The 13,304-nt window shown below is 57.9% G+C and overlaps 5 protein-coding genes across 5 annotated transcripts; 4 read left to right on the forward strand and 1 right to left on the reverse strand.

Moving 5' to 3' along the window:
• Positions 1-546: 546 nt before the first annotated feature.
• Positions 547-1,550, forward strand: B0I36DRAFT_311662 (uncharacterized protein). Its single transcript, XM_046152397.1, has one exon. It carries the CDS (start codon positions 757-759, stop codon positions 1,162-1,164), a length of 408 nt encoding a protein of 135 aa, XP_046018919.1. The 5' UTR covers positions 547-756; the 3' UTR covers positions 1,165-1,550.
• An 871-nt stretch (positions 1,551-2,421) lies between these two features.
• Positions 2,422-3,873, reverse strand: B0I36DRAFT_358107 (chalcone and stilbene synthase domain-containing protein; the record flags this gene model as incomplete). Its single annotated transcript, XM_046157904.1, has 2 exons — positions 2,422-3,664; positions 3,743-3,873. The coding sequence occupies 2 exons, from the start codon at positions 3,871-3,873 to the stop codon at positions 2,422-2,424; spliced, it is 1,374 nt and encodes a 457-aa protein (XP_046018920.1).
• A 974-nt stretch (positions 3,874-4,847) lies between these two features.
• On the forward strand, positions 4,848-5,517 carry B0I36DRAFT_311664 (uncharacterized protein). Its single transcript, XM_046152398.1, has one exon. It carries the CDS (start codon positions 5,079-5,081, stop codon positions 5,487-5,489), a length of 411 nt encoding a protein of 136 aa, XP_046018921.1. The 5' UTR covers positions 4,848-5,078; the 3' UTR covers positions 5,490-5,517.
• A 309-nt stretch (positions 5,518-5,826) lies between these two features.
• On the forward strand, positions 5,827-6,577 carry B0I36DRAFT_358108 (uncharacterized protein; the record flags this gene model as incomplete). Its single annotated transcript, XM_046157905.1, has 2 exons — positions 5,827-5,841; positions 5,906-6,577. The coding sequence occupies 2 exons, from the start codon at positions 5,827-5,829 to the stop codon at positions 6,575-6,577; spliced, it is 687 nt and encodes a 228-aa protein (XP_046018922.1).
• A 2,632-nt stretch (positions 6,578-9,209) lies between these two features.
• Positions 9,210-10,858, forward strand: B0I36DRAFT_391718 (uncharacterized protein). Its single transcript, XM_046161421.1, has one exon. It carries the CDS (start codon positions 9,550-9,552, stop codon positions 10,801-10,803), a length of 1,254 nt encoding a protein of 417 aa, XP_046018923.1. The 5' UTR covers positions 9,210-9,549; the 3' UTR covers positions 10,804-10,858.
• The last annotated feature ends 2,446 nt before the right edge of the window (positions 10,859-13,304 follow it).

Genomic DNA, 13,304 nt, shown 5'->3' on the forward strand with positions numbered 1-13,304 from the left:
CTGGCCATGGGATGAGGTTGGTGGAGAACACGACAATGGATGGACGTTGTTGGTGCAAGTGCTAGGTGGTGGACGGGGAGAGCCGTTTGCAGGCAGGCAGGGCCCCCCCCCCGGTGTAGCAGCAGACGGAATCCTCCGATTCGCCAGAGGGCAGGCAGGATTATGTCAGCCAGGATAAGGGCCTTGCAAGTGCCTGCTCAAGTGCTGTCGCTGCACAGGACAATCCAAACCACCAACCAGGGGCCACACGATGGGTGAAACGGCTGCATCCACTTGCGCACCGAGCAATGTCTGGGACCCCTGGGCCTTCTCGCTCGAAACGGGCCAGATGGAGATTGTTTGGCCCACCATCGTCCCATCCTGTGCCCACCGCCCGCCGCGCCTCGCGCCATGCCCTGTTTCGCCTGCCCGTCCTCGCCTCGCCCTTCTGCGCCAGCACGCGCCCGTCTGGCCGATCCTCATGCTCGACATGAGGCTAAACATCTGGTGGCTCACATATGCTTATTTTAGGCTCCGCCTTCATCGACGTTAGACTTTGGCTGCCGCCCGACGCGTGTCGGCTCTTTCGGATCACCCCAAGTCTGCAGAGCCCTGTGCCAAACTTTTGTTCCGACGAGGTCGAGCAGTGCTTGGATCAAGCCAAAGAATCCCAAACCCGCAGTCGATATCTCTTTCTTGGTTGGACAGAAAGGGGTGCGAAACCCTTCGACGACGCCATTCGGCAGCTCCCGATCTTGGCAGTTGCTTGCCTCGTGCATGGTGCCTTGGCGTGCCGGCTTTGCCATCATCATGACTCCTGCTGCTCGCGCATTCCCGCGCAGACGCCTTTGGTCGTTGACTCGGGGAGGGCAGACTGGACGAACCCCTGTGGTCAATCCTTGGCTGGAGCCAACAGCCACCCCTGGACACCCCCTTGCGACAGCATCACACACCAACACAGAACAAAACACGCTCGTCGTCAGGGGCTTTTCGTTCAGTCAGCCTGTCATGCGCCGCCTTGCAACACTTGGCAAACACTGTCGCGTCATGGTCTGCCTTCTCGAAGCACCATCTCGTATTATGCCGCATCCCGCCCTGACAGGAAACAGCCCGGGCCTAAGCTCTTGGCCACGCGGCGTGGCACCACCACCATCACAAGCTAGCGATGCATGGCAGCGCTCATAAACGGATATTAAGCACAGACATAACTGATCCACGACTCTGATCAAGTAGGTAGGCGCGGCATTATTCCCTGATGATGGCTTGCTTTGCATCGGAATATCCGCTTTATAAGCCCATCTCCGCCATAATTAGCAGCGTAGCATCACCGCTCAATCCGACGGGGCGACGGGACATTGACCCAGCGGATCACCCAAGGCCATCCAATCTCCCAGAAAATTCCCACACGCTATTTGGTCCCTTCTCGTGATGCCGAAAGCCGAGCACATATATCCATTTATCCAGGGTCTCGTATGGGGGCAGTCAACGGCGCTGCCAGATTGGGCAGGAAACCTGGCACACGGCCTGTTGCGTGTGGCGTTTCATCGGTTTTGCGCCACCTTTGGTTTCATGCTCGGGGTGGCCCTGGCTTAATCCTGGTTCACCTTTGCACGCGGACCCATTCCCGCGTTTCTGCGCAATGCCACTTTGGGTAAAACCGAAGACGACGGAAGTAAATCCGGCAGAGCTGAGCGCCCGAAAAATGCCGGATGCCTTGCCGCGCCCGTGGCGTGTTCATGCATGCTTGAAGTATATGTATGCTGCCCACCCAGGATCGAATACGCGTTGATTCTTTCCACTCGCTTTTTCTAGAGCGTCGGCCAAGCGTCCGCCGCTTGCTCAAAGGAGCCCCTCCGCAAACGCAGAAGCAGGACGGTAGTATACCGATGTCAGTCGCACCTACCGCAACGTGGCGCCCAGCCGTCCTACTCAGCTTGGTCACGCCAGAACACGATGAGAGACACCAAACGACAAAACACGCAAGTATGAAATGACAACGAACAATCTAAAAGAGCTGCAATTCTGTTCTTCACCGCGGGAAAGCCCTCAGGAATACCAACGCGAGCTCATGGAAAGTCCTCACAAACCTGGCCCTGGCGTCTTGGATACGGTTGGGCCACTCTGTGGCGCTTATCGTGACCTCGACGTTGTTGTTACCTGCTCGACTAGTATGGACTCCCGCCGAGGCGGCAAGTCAAATGTTTGACATGAATTTTGTGACGAAGTCCTCAGGATATTGTAAGAACTTCGTCCCAGTGCATGCACATATCTGAGTCACGTGGCGACCTGAGCGGAATTCTCCTGGGCATCTTGGTTACGCCTTCTACCCCTGATATCTGAGGGCTGCATTACTTCATCGGTCTCCCATTTTGAGATGTGCTTTCTGAAGTGGTATTATTGTCGAAAAGCGCCCCATGCCTAGTCTATTGTGTCCTCTGTGCTCTAATCCAGCTCGACTGCTGATATGGCTTCTTCAATGAACGTCTCGTCGGGTTTTGACGACGGATCCACCGCGCTCATCGTCGTCGCCACGGGGCTCCCTCTCCCGTCAGACATCCAATCACTCGCCTCGCCACTCTCGCTCGCGCCTGCTTCGGAGTCTGTGTCTGGTGGTGTGGGGATGTCGCCCGGCTTGGGTGCCGCCGCCGACTTGTGTCGCTTGAGCATGCAGGTCTCGACCGTGATGCCGGGGCCAAACGCGCAGCCCACGATGAAGTCGCGCACTCTGCCCTCTGGAGCAACCGCGTCCATGTCCTTCTGCCGCAAGCGGTCGAGGACGCTGAATATCGTGGCCGAACTCGAGTTGCCGTGGTTCATGTACACGTCATAGCTGGCGCGCATGTGCTCGGAGGATATGGCCATGGTCTTCTCGGCGCCGGTGAGGATCGTGGCGCCCCCGGGATGCATGGCCCAGTCAAAGTCCGCGGGCGTGGAATAGTCAGGTGGCAGTTGCGGCGAGTTGTCTACGAGCTTGGCAAAGCTCGAGGCGAGAGTCTGCATTGCCAGCTTGGGCACGTTCGGTGTAAGCACGACCTTCCACCCCAGCGGATCGACCTGGAACCCCAGGTCATCTTGCGAGTCTGGGAGGGTCTCGTGCTGCCACCCGAGCAGTGTGTACACGGGCTCGGGGTCTTCTCCGTCCCCTCCCAGGCCGTTGCTCAAGATCGAGGCGCTGGCGCAGTCGGAGAACAGGCACGCGCCGATCCTCGTCTCCTGGAGCTCGTGGATGCTGTCCAGCTCGCTGCGCGCCAGCGTCGTGCTGACCTCAAGCGCTATGCACAAGACACGCGCCGGCTTCCGCCTGAACGTGTGGCCCAGGGCGAGGTTCGCCGACGTGCGCAGCACCGCCAGCCCACCCGAGCACCCGATGCCGTGCAGGAGGACCTTTTCGACCGAGTGCGAGAGCCCGAGCTCCTTTGCGACGTAGTGGTCGAAGCCCGGGTTGGCGCTGTCTGTGCACGTCGTCGACACGACATGGGTGATGTCCGCCGGGCCCAGGTTCGCCTCGGCCAGGGCCTTGCGGGCCGCCTCGACCGCCAGGGGCACGCCGTCGGACATGAAGACCTCGTGCAGCTGGGCTATTGACGGGGCGGTGGGCTGGTTGACAAGCGGGTGTTCTGCGGTGCCGATCGACGAGCGCTTCTCGATGCCGGTCATCTGGTTTATACCGATGACTTTGCGCATGCTAGAAGAGGCCACTTGTGTTGGTCAACGTGACCCTTCGTCCGTCGTGAAAGGGACCAGGCTTAGTGATAAGACCTACGAGGGCGAGTCTGGATAGTATGTCCTCGCAAGCTTGCCCAGCTCGTCGGGCGTGAGGGAGTAGGGCGGATATTGGACCCCCAGCCCGAGGATCGAGAGCTGGAGGTTTCCAAGCTCTGCCGGTAGCGCCATGTCTGTGGTTGTGCCGAAGGCGACGAGGCGTGGTCCTGCAGTAGAAAGTGATTTCTTCGTGTGTGTGTTAAGGGGGGAGGAGACTCAGTAGCCCTTAGCTGGTCCATAAAAGATTCGAGGGGGAGGAAGAATGAGGGGGCGTGCCTGCTTCTGGACTCTAGCACGAAGCGTGTTGAGTTTTGAGGCGTGGCCATGTGAAGAATTGAGTTTGGTGGTGCTTCTTTGGTTTTCTAGGTTGTGTCGACGAAGCATGTGGACGCACAAGGACCTCAGGGCATGCACGTTGCCGTCACCGTCCATGGCGGCGGCACGAGCAGTGAGACAGCCCTGATCAACCATGGCAGGGCAAATCGATCGTATCTGTGTGGGAGCAAATGGTCCGCCACAATGGACGGGTATGTGGTCATCATGGCGTGAATTTGCAAGGAGGCTGCCCTTTTACCTGGCCATGCGCAATCTGGAATTGCCATGGTCGCGCGGGGCGCAAAGAGCCAAAAGTCGATGGCCATGACAGTAGTGTCCTGTGCTGGCGTGGCGCCGTGGCGTGGTGATGTCTCCATGACGTTTGCATCGTGGGTGCGGGTCAGGCCAGTGTTTCTGCCGTATCGCGTGCGTAGCGTCGTGACACGCGGCTGGGCCGAGGCTGTTTCAACCACAAAACCTTGGAACAGCCGTTCCTTGGGTCATGATGATTCACCTTCTGCAGCTCGGCGGAACATCCACCCCGCGTCCAGAATGTGATCCATCTGCTGTAGCACGAGGCGAACCAGCGGGAACAACCGGCGCTATCAACGAGGTCCAGTCCGGCTCCGGCGTGTGTTTGCTGATTGGACCACTCCCCAGTCGACATATATCTGGATCTGATCTCGTTTGGCGGACGCTGATTCGTCCGTCGCGCAGATCACGGAGCCGTCTCGGCCCAGGGCCCCTGAGCGCCGCCACGGTCAATCGGCCATTTATATTTGAGCACTCTTGGCAGCACTTCCGCCACCATTTTGCAACCACGGATTCGACACAGTGGCTCAGCTGCATCTTGAAATGCACTAGTCCCTCTGATATAACCCCAAGTGTCATGAATATTCCCTCAACGCGCCAGACGTGGTCATCCACCAGATATCATCAACACGAAAATAGAGCTCGCCGGTTTTGCCATTATTCGCCCACCTGTCGACAATAATCCGTGCCGCGGGCAGTTTGTGGACGCCATGATCGACTACACCTTCTGGAGACTGCCCTTCCTCCTGCACATCACCATCGAGTCTGCCGCAGTCTTTCTCTTCACCTGCCGGCCGGAATCGCAGCTCAGTACTAAGGAATGCTCAGTGGAGGCGCGGCTAGTGCTCAGGCAGTACGGCGCCCTCCTCGCATCCAGCAATCTGATTTGCCTTGGCACGATCCTTCAACCCTACTCCTCGTCGTTGACTCGACAGATCGCACTGGCACTCGTGGTTTATCATGTGTTTCCCTGCCATCGTGCTTGGTTCAGGCTACAGGCCGGCCACGAAGGCAAGAAGGGCGCTGGCGAACGAAGGGTACCTTTTCTGGCAAGACCAGACCTGCATCTGGTGTTGCACGTAGCCTGTTGTGCGGCTTTTGCTGCTGTTGGCATTTTCTGAACTGAATCAGGCAGCTAAAAATTTGGACATTCCTGGTTTGTGCGAATTTCGTGCTTGTAATTCTAGATCCCAATAGACGTGCGGAGTAACATTTTTGATAGTTGTTGAATTTGGCTGGATCCGCCGCGTGATTATTCCTCCCACGGCAGTTGCGACCGACCCTCACAGCAGCCTCACAGAACACCTTGGAACCATCTTTGCCAGGGCAGCTGTTGCACCCCATCCTGGACTTCAAGCACAACACCTTTCAGAAGGATCCGTCTGAACCAAGAAGTCTGCCATCCCGACAAGCACAGTCGTCAGCCGTATTGAACAGACTTCGTCGTAAACATTCACGATGCGTTCTTTCCAGGTCCGTCTGAATAAACAGCGCGTCTTCCAGCAATGTGTTGCCAAAACTGACAATCGCATCACAGGTGCTCATCGTCGCCTTGATGAGCATCCTAAGCCTCGCCGTCGACACGGCCAGCGCCACGCTTGGCCTCGGCGACATCGTGTCGGCCGATGGCCATACAAACGACGCCGCTGCGCTTCACGCACGTGCCCATGTCATGGCTCGTGCAAAATCAAACGCGATGCTGTTTGGCGTGCCAGTCTCGCGAATGAACAGCATCACGACTGCGGACACTGTCAACGCGAGCGACCCGATCACATCCGGCGCCAAAGTCTTTGCATCCGACGCTAGTCTCAATCTCGGCACCATCAAGAGCATGGACAATCTCGCCACCGCAAAGCCACACCCTCAAGACAACGACGCCGCCGTTAACAGTCTCGATCCCGTTGAGTATGACGACCCAGGCTACCGCGTCAAATGCGTTCAGCCTGACGACCCTGCGAATGACCCCGACGGCGCGACCCACGAAGACTACAAGGAGGCGTTTGAGTGCTGGTTCTATCATCGTACCCGCTGCTTCGGCGGCGTGCTCACCTCGCCCGACCCTACATGTCAGCACGACTGTAGCTGCCAGCGCAACGACTTGGTCAGCTACCACCTCGACAAAAAAGGCAATCATGGCGCCGGACTTTCTGGTGTGTGTGTCGTGTTGCCTGTGCCGGAGTACAGTCCCAAAGATGGTGGCTGTGTTTGAGGACCCGATGTTGGGCCCGATGTTGGACCAGATGATCGAGCTGAGTCAGGGAGAACGGAAACCTCACACCATGTTCTTTGTGCAGCCATGGGCAAGATCACAAACAGTTGTGGGACTGGACACGACAAGAAGTCTACTTGTCCCGTCTAGAGTTGTCTTACCTGGCCCGGATCCCTGTTCATTTTGCACGGCGAGTTCGGAACTCCAGTGGAGCAGACACAAAGACGATGCATAAAATAGTAATCAAGTGACCAGCATCTAAGTGATGGAGAAAACACCCAAGACGTAATTGCGTGGTCGCTATGGGTTTCAGTATGGTGATCGTCAGATGGGTTCGTTTCTCATATGCAGTTCCATGCACGGCTGACAAGATCCAGCAGGCGAGGCCACAGCCGGTGCCATCGATTGCAGGAACAGACGACGAGACGAGTGACTCGGCCGAGAAGGACCCATGTCAGGCCACGAGATTATCCCTATAGTCCTGCACCAAAGTAGTAATAATAGCCCGTTACACCTGGAAAAAACAGAAATCAGCTTTCTCGCCCCCGGCCTCAGCAGCATGGAAGACAATATGATTATAGATATGTAGGGCTGACGTGAGAGAACGATGAGCGAGGAGGAGAGGGGAGAGCTCGGACCTGGTCACCAGCAGACAGCCCTGGGTGATTCCGCTGTCCATGCCCCAGACAACCTGCGTGGGCCCGGCAGGCCCTTGGTCGGTCCGGCGGCGCGAAACAATAGATACCCCAAGACAGTCGGGTGACAGGCCGACAGCGCCAGGCAGCAGTTGACCTGGGGTTGGGGAGAAAGTCGAAGCGCACGAACGACTGCAAGATGACTGAGCCCGACCTTGGCTGCACCGCGGCTGCACCGCGACTGCGTGCACAGCGTATTGATCCGCCCAGCTATAGAACGACGTCATCGTCACATGCTGTTGTTGCTGTTGAAGACAGAAAGTATCTTGCCTTGTTTTTCAGTATGCAGCCTCCGGGGTTTGGTGCATAAGGAACTTATTGCCCATAGACCTTGTTGCCTGTTCAGTATACCTTACTGAATCAGGCCTGCTAGAGCGGGCTAGTTTTCTCACCATGGCCGAAAATAGTATCTCTTTCAGGTCTAATGAGAGGGAGGCCGCACCGCGACCAGGCATTTCTTAATTAAAACAGATCAGGCAATCTGTGCAAGTTCGGACAAGCGTACCAGCCACGCACAACAGATTGGGGCTTAGGTATAGTTTCGCTGGGTGTGGGTGGGGATCTGCGTGATAAGCAGGTGCAATTGGTCAGCGGGTTCCAAGTCGGGAAGGCTTACGTGACCGCTCTTTTCTTTTTTTCTCTTCCTTTTTTGTCCGTGTCCCTGGTCCCTGGTCAATTAGTTGCTGACAGGCGTGCGCGTGCCAGTCAGTCACAGGGCTGAAGAACCTGGTATAGTGGTGTGTGTGCGCGCGTGTGCGCGCGGGTTCAGCCTTTTTTGGAGCCGGGCTGCTGCCAAGAACGATTCCGCCCGGCCGGCCCCAATGCGCGGCTATGCACATGCACGATGCAGTCAGATTTAGATGCAAGGCACACACAGACACATACGCATACACATACATGCAAACGCGTCTAGCTGATGCAGCCTGCGCTGATGGGGGGCACAGTCTTCATTGCGAGGGCATTTTCTACTTCACTTCAGTGGTGCACTTTGTCAATGTCATCCTCAATTGCGCCCCCGGAAGAAGCGCAAATTACCAGAGATAAGGACCCGTGCCGATGGATGCCGAGGGAAACCACCGGGTCAGGCGGCTTCTGTCGTTCGATTTCTGGTGACGCGGGCCCACAGGACCCTGGTGATACGGCCATGGGAGCCCTTGGTCCTCAGCCAGGCCAATTATACTCGACCCAGGTGACATCGCGCTTAAACCATAGGATCGGGACCCCCCTTACTGTCAACAAGAGGGGCCCGATATGCCAGCCTTCCTTCAGGGCTCAGCCACATATCTCTTTTTAGCGACTCCGCCCATTTGGGCAATATCTACGTAATCATGTGCCAAAGATATCGTGCACAGGCTGGGAACCCATGAACCCATGAGCAGCAGTATCCAAGAAAGTGCAGACTCAAAAACGTGTAACTCTGCAGCCTAGGAGAGGAGGCCGCCGCTTGCAACTAAGCGAGGGGCCGCGCACACGTGGCAGGCCGGCTCCCACGAGACCACCACGACCGCCCAGCCCAGTAATGCCAACCAGCCAGCCAGCGCCCGCCCTCGGCCCCCAAGAGTGCGGGCTTGTGATGTCAGTTGAATAGCACGAAGGACTCTATTTTCAGCCTCTTTCGGGGCCTTTGGGGTCTAGCGCGCGCTCGCTCCACCCATGTCTACCAGAGAGCACTTACATCACAATGGGCGGCTGGTTCCTGAAGGTTTGGTAAGGATTCCTCCACATCCGCAAGGCCCCCCCTCCATCCATCCATCCCAAAAAGACCAACCGGGTTTCGCGCAGGGCCTAGTCCGGACCTGGGGTTACTATAGGTCGCTGAATTGGGCCTCTCTCGAAAGTGTCATTACGGAGTTTGCCATTGCTTCTGGCCGTGGTTAGTCGTTCCGCAAACTTTCGTTTCCTAGCCGGGGTTCCAGGCAGCAGGATGTTTCTTTTGTTGAGGTCGACACCTGGTGGGTGAACTTTAACACGGAAGTATACCTCGAGCTATTTCTGTTTATATAGAACCAGGAGATGGCATGTTGTCTTGATAACAAGGAAATTGCAACAGATCCAAGACCAGCACCAAAGACGCAAATCTGCAGGGCCACACAGAGATACTCATAATCAAGGGGCGTTACAACTAACGACTCGAGGGCTCACGACTAAAGACTCGGCGTCAAGGAAAAAGCGTCGGCCGCCCTGTCTGAGACAGACTCGCTTGATTCAGCCATCTCCGCCCACAGCCATTTCCGCTCACAATTAGAAACAAAGCATAATACACACCCGCCCGCCACAATGAGCGAGGTCTACTATGTCCGGTCGTCCATCTACTCGAATACTCAGACATTCCAGGTCTGGCGGACACCGCCGGCACTCTGGATCCCCAATATCCCTGCGCCTTCGTCCTCGAGGACTTCTAGCCTCGACGTCGACGCCGGCGGACCAGGCCACTATCTGACCGGCGGCGGGTTCATTCGGCATGGAGAGGCAGTATACATGGTCATAGCGCCAGACATGGCCGCGTTCGGGTGGCGGACATGCATTGCCCACGAGATGAAGAAGCACCGCCGTTCCCACAAAGACGGTTCATCGTCGTCGTCATCGAGCCGGACAAGCACAAAACGCAGGGACACGGGCAAGACCGCCCATCGCGCTTCCCAACAACAGTCATCAAACCAGCACTCTGCGTGCCAGGAGCTGTACGACTACCACGAGACGACCCGCGCCCAACAGCAAGAGACGCTGCGGTACCAGGCCTCGGGCACCCCGGAAATAATCGGCGTGCTCGGCCACCTGGTCCATTTCTCCTCGCAGCACGGCTTCGCGCTAGTCATGCTCGACCCGGCGGGGATGTACCTTCTCGAAGAGATGACTGCGGCCACCACCACCACCACCGTGGTCGGCAGCGATCACCATGGCACGGGTGGCCACCATGATGAGAGCGACGACGGCACAGCAGCAGTGGCGTTGGTATCAATCTTATCTCAGGCAGTCCCGCTCGGGGACCTGCGCGGGGCCATCGACGACCCGGAGATCACGGACTTTGTCGAGTTCAGCACGGCGAGCGGGGAGGAGGACACGGGCCTTGTGGGCGGGGTGCTGGAGTACTGCTTCGCCTCGGCTGTTCCTTCTCGTCACGGCACAGGATCATCAAAGAGGGGGGCTAGCAGCAACAGCAGCAGCAGCAGCAGGGGAATTGGCAGTTCCAGGTCGACAGGGGATGATGAGGAGCAGACCATGACGACGAGACTGCTGGTGGTGACGCCGTCGAGCTATACCGCCACTTCTGCGGATTGCGGGCTCTCGGTGCGAAGGTCCGTTGCCTCCGAGCGGCCCTTGTTGCTGGGGCAGGTGGTCGGCCTGGTGGGGGGAGATGAGATTGTCATCAGTCATGACGACGAGGATGTCGGCGGCGGCGGCATGGTGATGGTGGGGAGTGCGGCTGCTGGAGGAGAAAGGCAGCTTGCCGGCATGCTGGTCCTGCCACTTGTGGGGTTCGCGGAAGAGATGGAAAAGGTGATCAGCAAGGGGCGGTTCAATCTGCTGTAGATAGCACCCAAGATAGGCATCCCCTCTTTGATTAAATGTACGATTCGACCCTCCGCTAGAGTGGGTGACGACCCTTGTGTCCCACAGGAAGAAACTATTTGCTGGGGACTTTGCATATCCAGGCCCCGTTATCAACCTGTCAGGCTGGCGGCGGCTGCGCTCCTGAGTCGTGGCCGGGTAGCATATCGCTATGCCCCTCCCTTGATCTCGAGACGGAGCCACCCAATCTGCTGTGTCCTTGATTCGGAGATGGGGAGGCAAGCCAATATCATATCAGACACGTGGGAGGGTGTCGAGTGGGAACTTTGGCATCTCCACATGGTATCCTGGGTGGGGGTGTTCGCGGATCCATACGCGCAGCCAGGGACCAGGAGGAAGGATCCTGGTGCATACATGACCGAGGTAGTCAGTCACCACGACATGGCGCTCACCAAACTCGCCCTTTGCCAGCCCGCATGAATCGTGGCGTTGCAATCTCTCTGGACGGAGTCCTGTCAGTTGATTGTGCCTACCCATTCCGTCCACGTGCAGCCAGCCACTCGACGCCTCCCCCAGGGTTGGATGCTGGACTCTTCAGCACGCAGTGCCCAAACAGAGAGCCGCCTTGAAGATGTAGTCTGTCTGAGAGACCGGGGTCCGTGTTTCATGAGCCCGGCCCGTTCTCCACTAGTATGGGGGACCAACTCCCGACACTAGCACCAGCACGGTTCTCGCCCGGCAGGCCTTGGGGCGATTGCGTTAAGAGCCTGCTCAGATCTTGCCGCGGGTCGGCTGGGCTGGCACAGGGTATCCGGCCAGATCAATTGATCGCCACGCTCCAGCCCCCCGCGTGGCGTCGCGATGTACTTGCCCAAACCGTGTTGGAGGGCCGATCATGTGATGAATGATGGTGTGTGCAAGAATGAGGGGGGGGGGAGATGAGTGATTGAGTGTGTGTAAGTGTCCCCGAGTATGACTTTTGATATACCGGCACCGGTGATTTGGGAGAGCGGAGTCCATGTCGTCCAGATACGCCGTACGCGGAATGGGTACGGAGCCAGCCCGGGTCATATTGGACTGTGCTATAGGTTGTAATTAGAGTGTAGTTGCGATGTTGTAGGCTGCTGCCCATTCAACGTCTGCCGGTCACACTGCAGCACATCTGCCTGCCTGCCTGCGGGCAACACGGCGGCCACCCACGTGGCATGGAGCCGACGGCGCGGCTCTCAACAGCTCCAAGAGGCCAGCTGGGGACTCGTCTTGGCGGGGGCACCGATTGAGCATCGTGAAACATGGGCAGGTCTGGCCCGTGTGGCGGTGCGCTGTGCCAGCCTGCCACCATGCCTGCCTCGCGGGTCGCGTCGGAGCCAAGTGTCAAACCCTTGCTCCACGCGGCACGACATCCCGCCCATCATCGTCATCTGACAGCTGTCGTGACCCCCCCTTGATGGAGGGATTGTTCCGCCCCGTGGCGGAGGCGGCCAGTGCACCGACTTGCGCAAGAGGGCATCGCGGGACTGGACTGCAGAACGCGTGGGGTCGTACGAGGAAGGACAAGCATCCACCCATGCCGCCGCGTGCCTTGCCTTGCTTTGCCTTGCGGAGGTGGGAGAGTCTGTCACATCTCACAGTGCTCCAGCCGATCTGTTTGCGATTGCACACAAGGTTGCAGTGGGAGCAGTGTCGATCAACCACGAACCCCAGGTGCCTTGCAGATGGTGTGGGCGAGAGGATGCCGTCGGCACTTTGAAACCTGCAGAGTCGTGGCTTCCAGGGCTGGGGGCGAGTCGTGACTCAGCACGCAGTGCTCGATACATGTAGGCGTATCTAAGGCAATATGCAAAAGTACGTACCTAGATCCCCAGGTGCCCGGGCTATGAGTCGTGCGCAAAGAGCCGCAGCGTTGCCGGGGAGGGACACCACAGGCACAACCTGCAACCTCCCGTTCCGCGCCCTCCCATCGACACGGCCTTCTCCAGCTCCCCTCGACCACGAAGTAAGCTCTTCGGCCCCTTCAGCCCAGCCCCTCCTCAACGGCCTCCTCATCGCCCCGCCCATCCTCCCTTGATGTGCCGCCTCGGAAGCCAAATCGTTCCTCTCAGCCTTGGCCTCTGCCCCACGCATCGCGTGCTCGACCAGGGACCCCTTCACCGCAAACAAAACAATCCCTGGACCAGCCCAGGACCCGTGCTCCATCAAAAAGGCCCCTGGACCCCCACGATGCGCGCAATCCCGTTGTATCCACCAGCTCGCACAAAAACCGTTGCGACTATGCCCTTTTCGATCGGCGCGATGGGTCATGGTTCCCCATCGCGGCCCCAGGCGATGACCATGTTGACACTCGGCTCTTGCAGTCCCGCCTCTTCGTTTCCTGGACTCTCCCGCTCAAAGTGTTCCGCTTCTCCTCCGCTCCCGGAAAATATGTCGGCCTCGTGCCCCCACGGATCTCAGGTAGGCAAACCCATATAGAGGAGACATGATCGCGTCAACAACTTGCTTGCTTCTCTTGTATCTATCTCCTC

The sequence above is a fragment of the Microdochium trichocladiopsis genome, assembly GCF_020744255.1.
Source record: "Microdochium trichocladiopsis strain MPI-CAGE-CH-0230 chromosome Unknown B0I36scaffold_1, whole genome shotgun sequence".
Taxonomy (NCBI): Eukaryota; Fungi; Ascomycota; class Sordariomycetes; order Xylariales; family Microdochiaceae; genus Microdochium; species Microdochium trichocladiopsis.

What these genes read in the sequence shown, in the direction of transcription:
- B0I36DRAFT_311662 (XM_046152397.1), top strand. Translation starts at nt 757, where the DNA reads ATGGTGCCTTGGCGTGCCGGCTTTGCCATCATCATGACTCCTGCTGCT.
- B0I36DRAFT_391718 (XM_046161421.1), top strand. Translation starts at nt 9,550, where the DNA reads ATGAGCGAGGTCTACTATGTCCGGTCGTCCATCTACTCGAATACTCAG.
- B0I36DRAFT_311664 (XM_046152398.1), top strand. Translation starts at nt 5,079, where the DNA reads ATGATCGACTACACCTTCTGGAGACTGCCCTTCCTCCTGCACATCACC.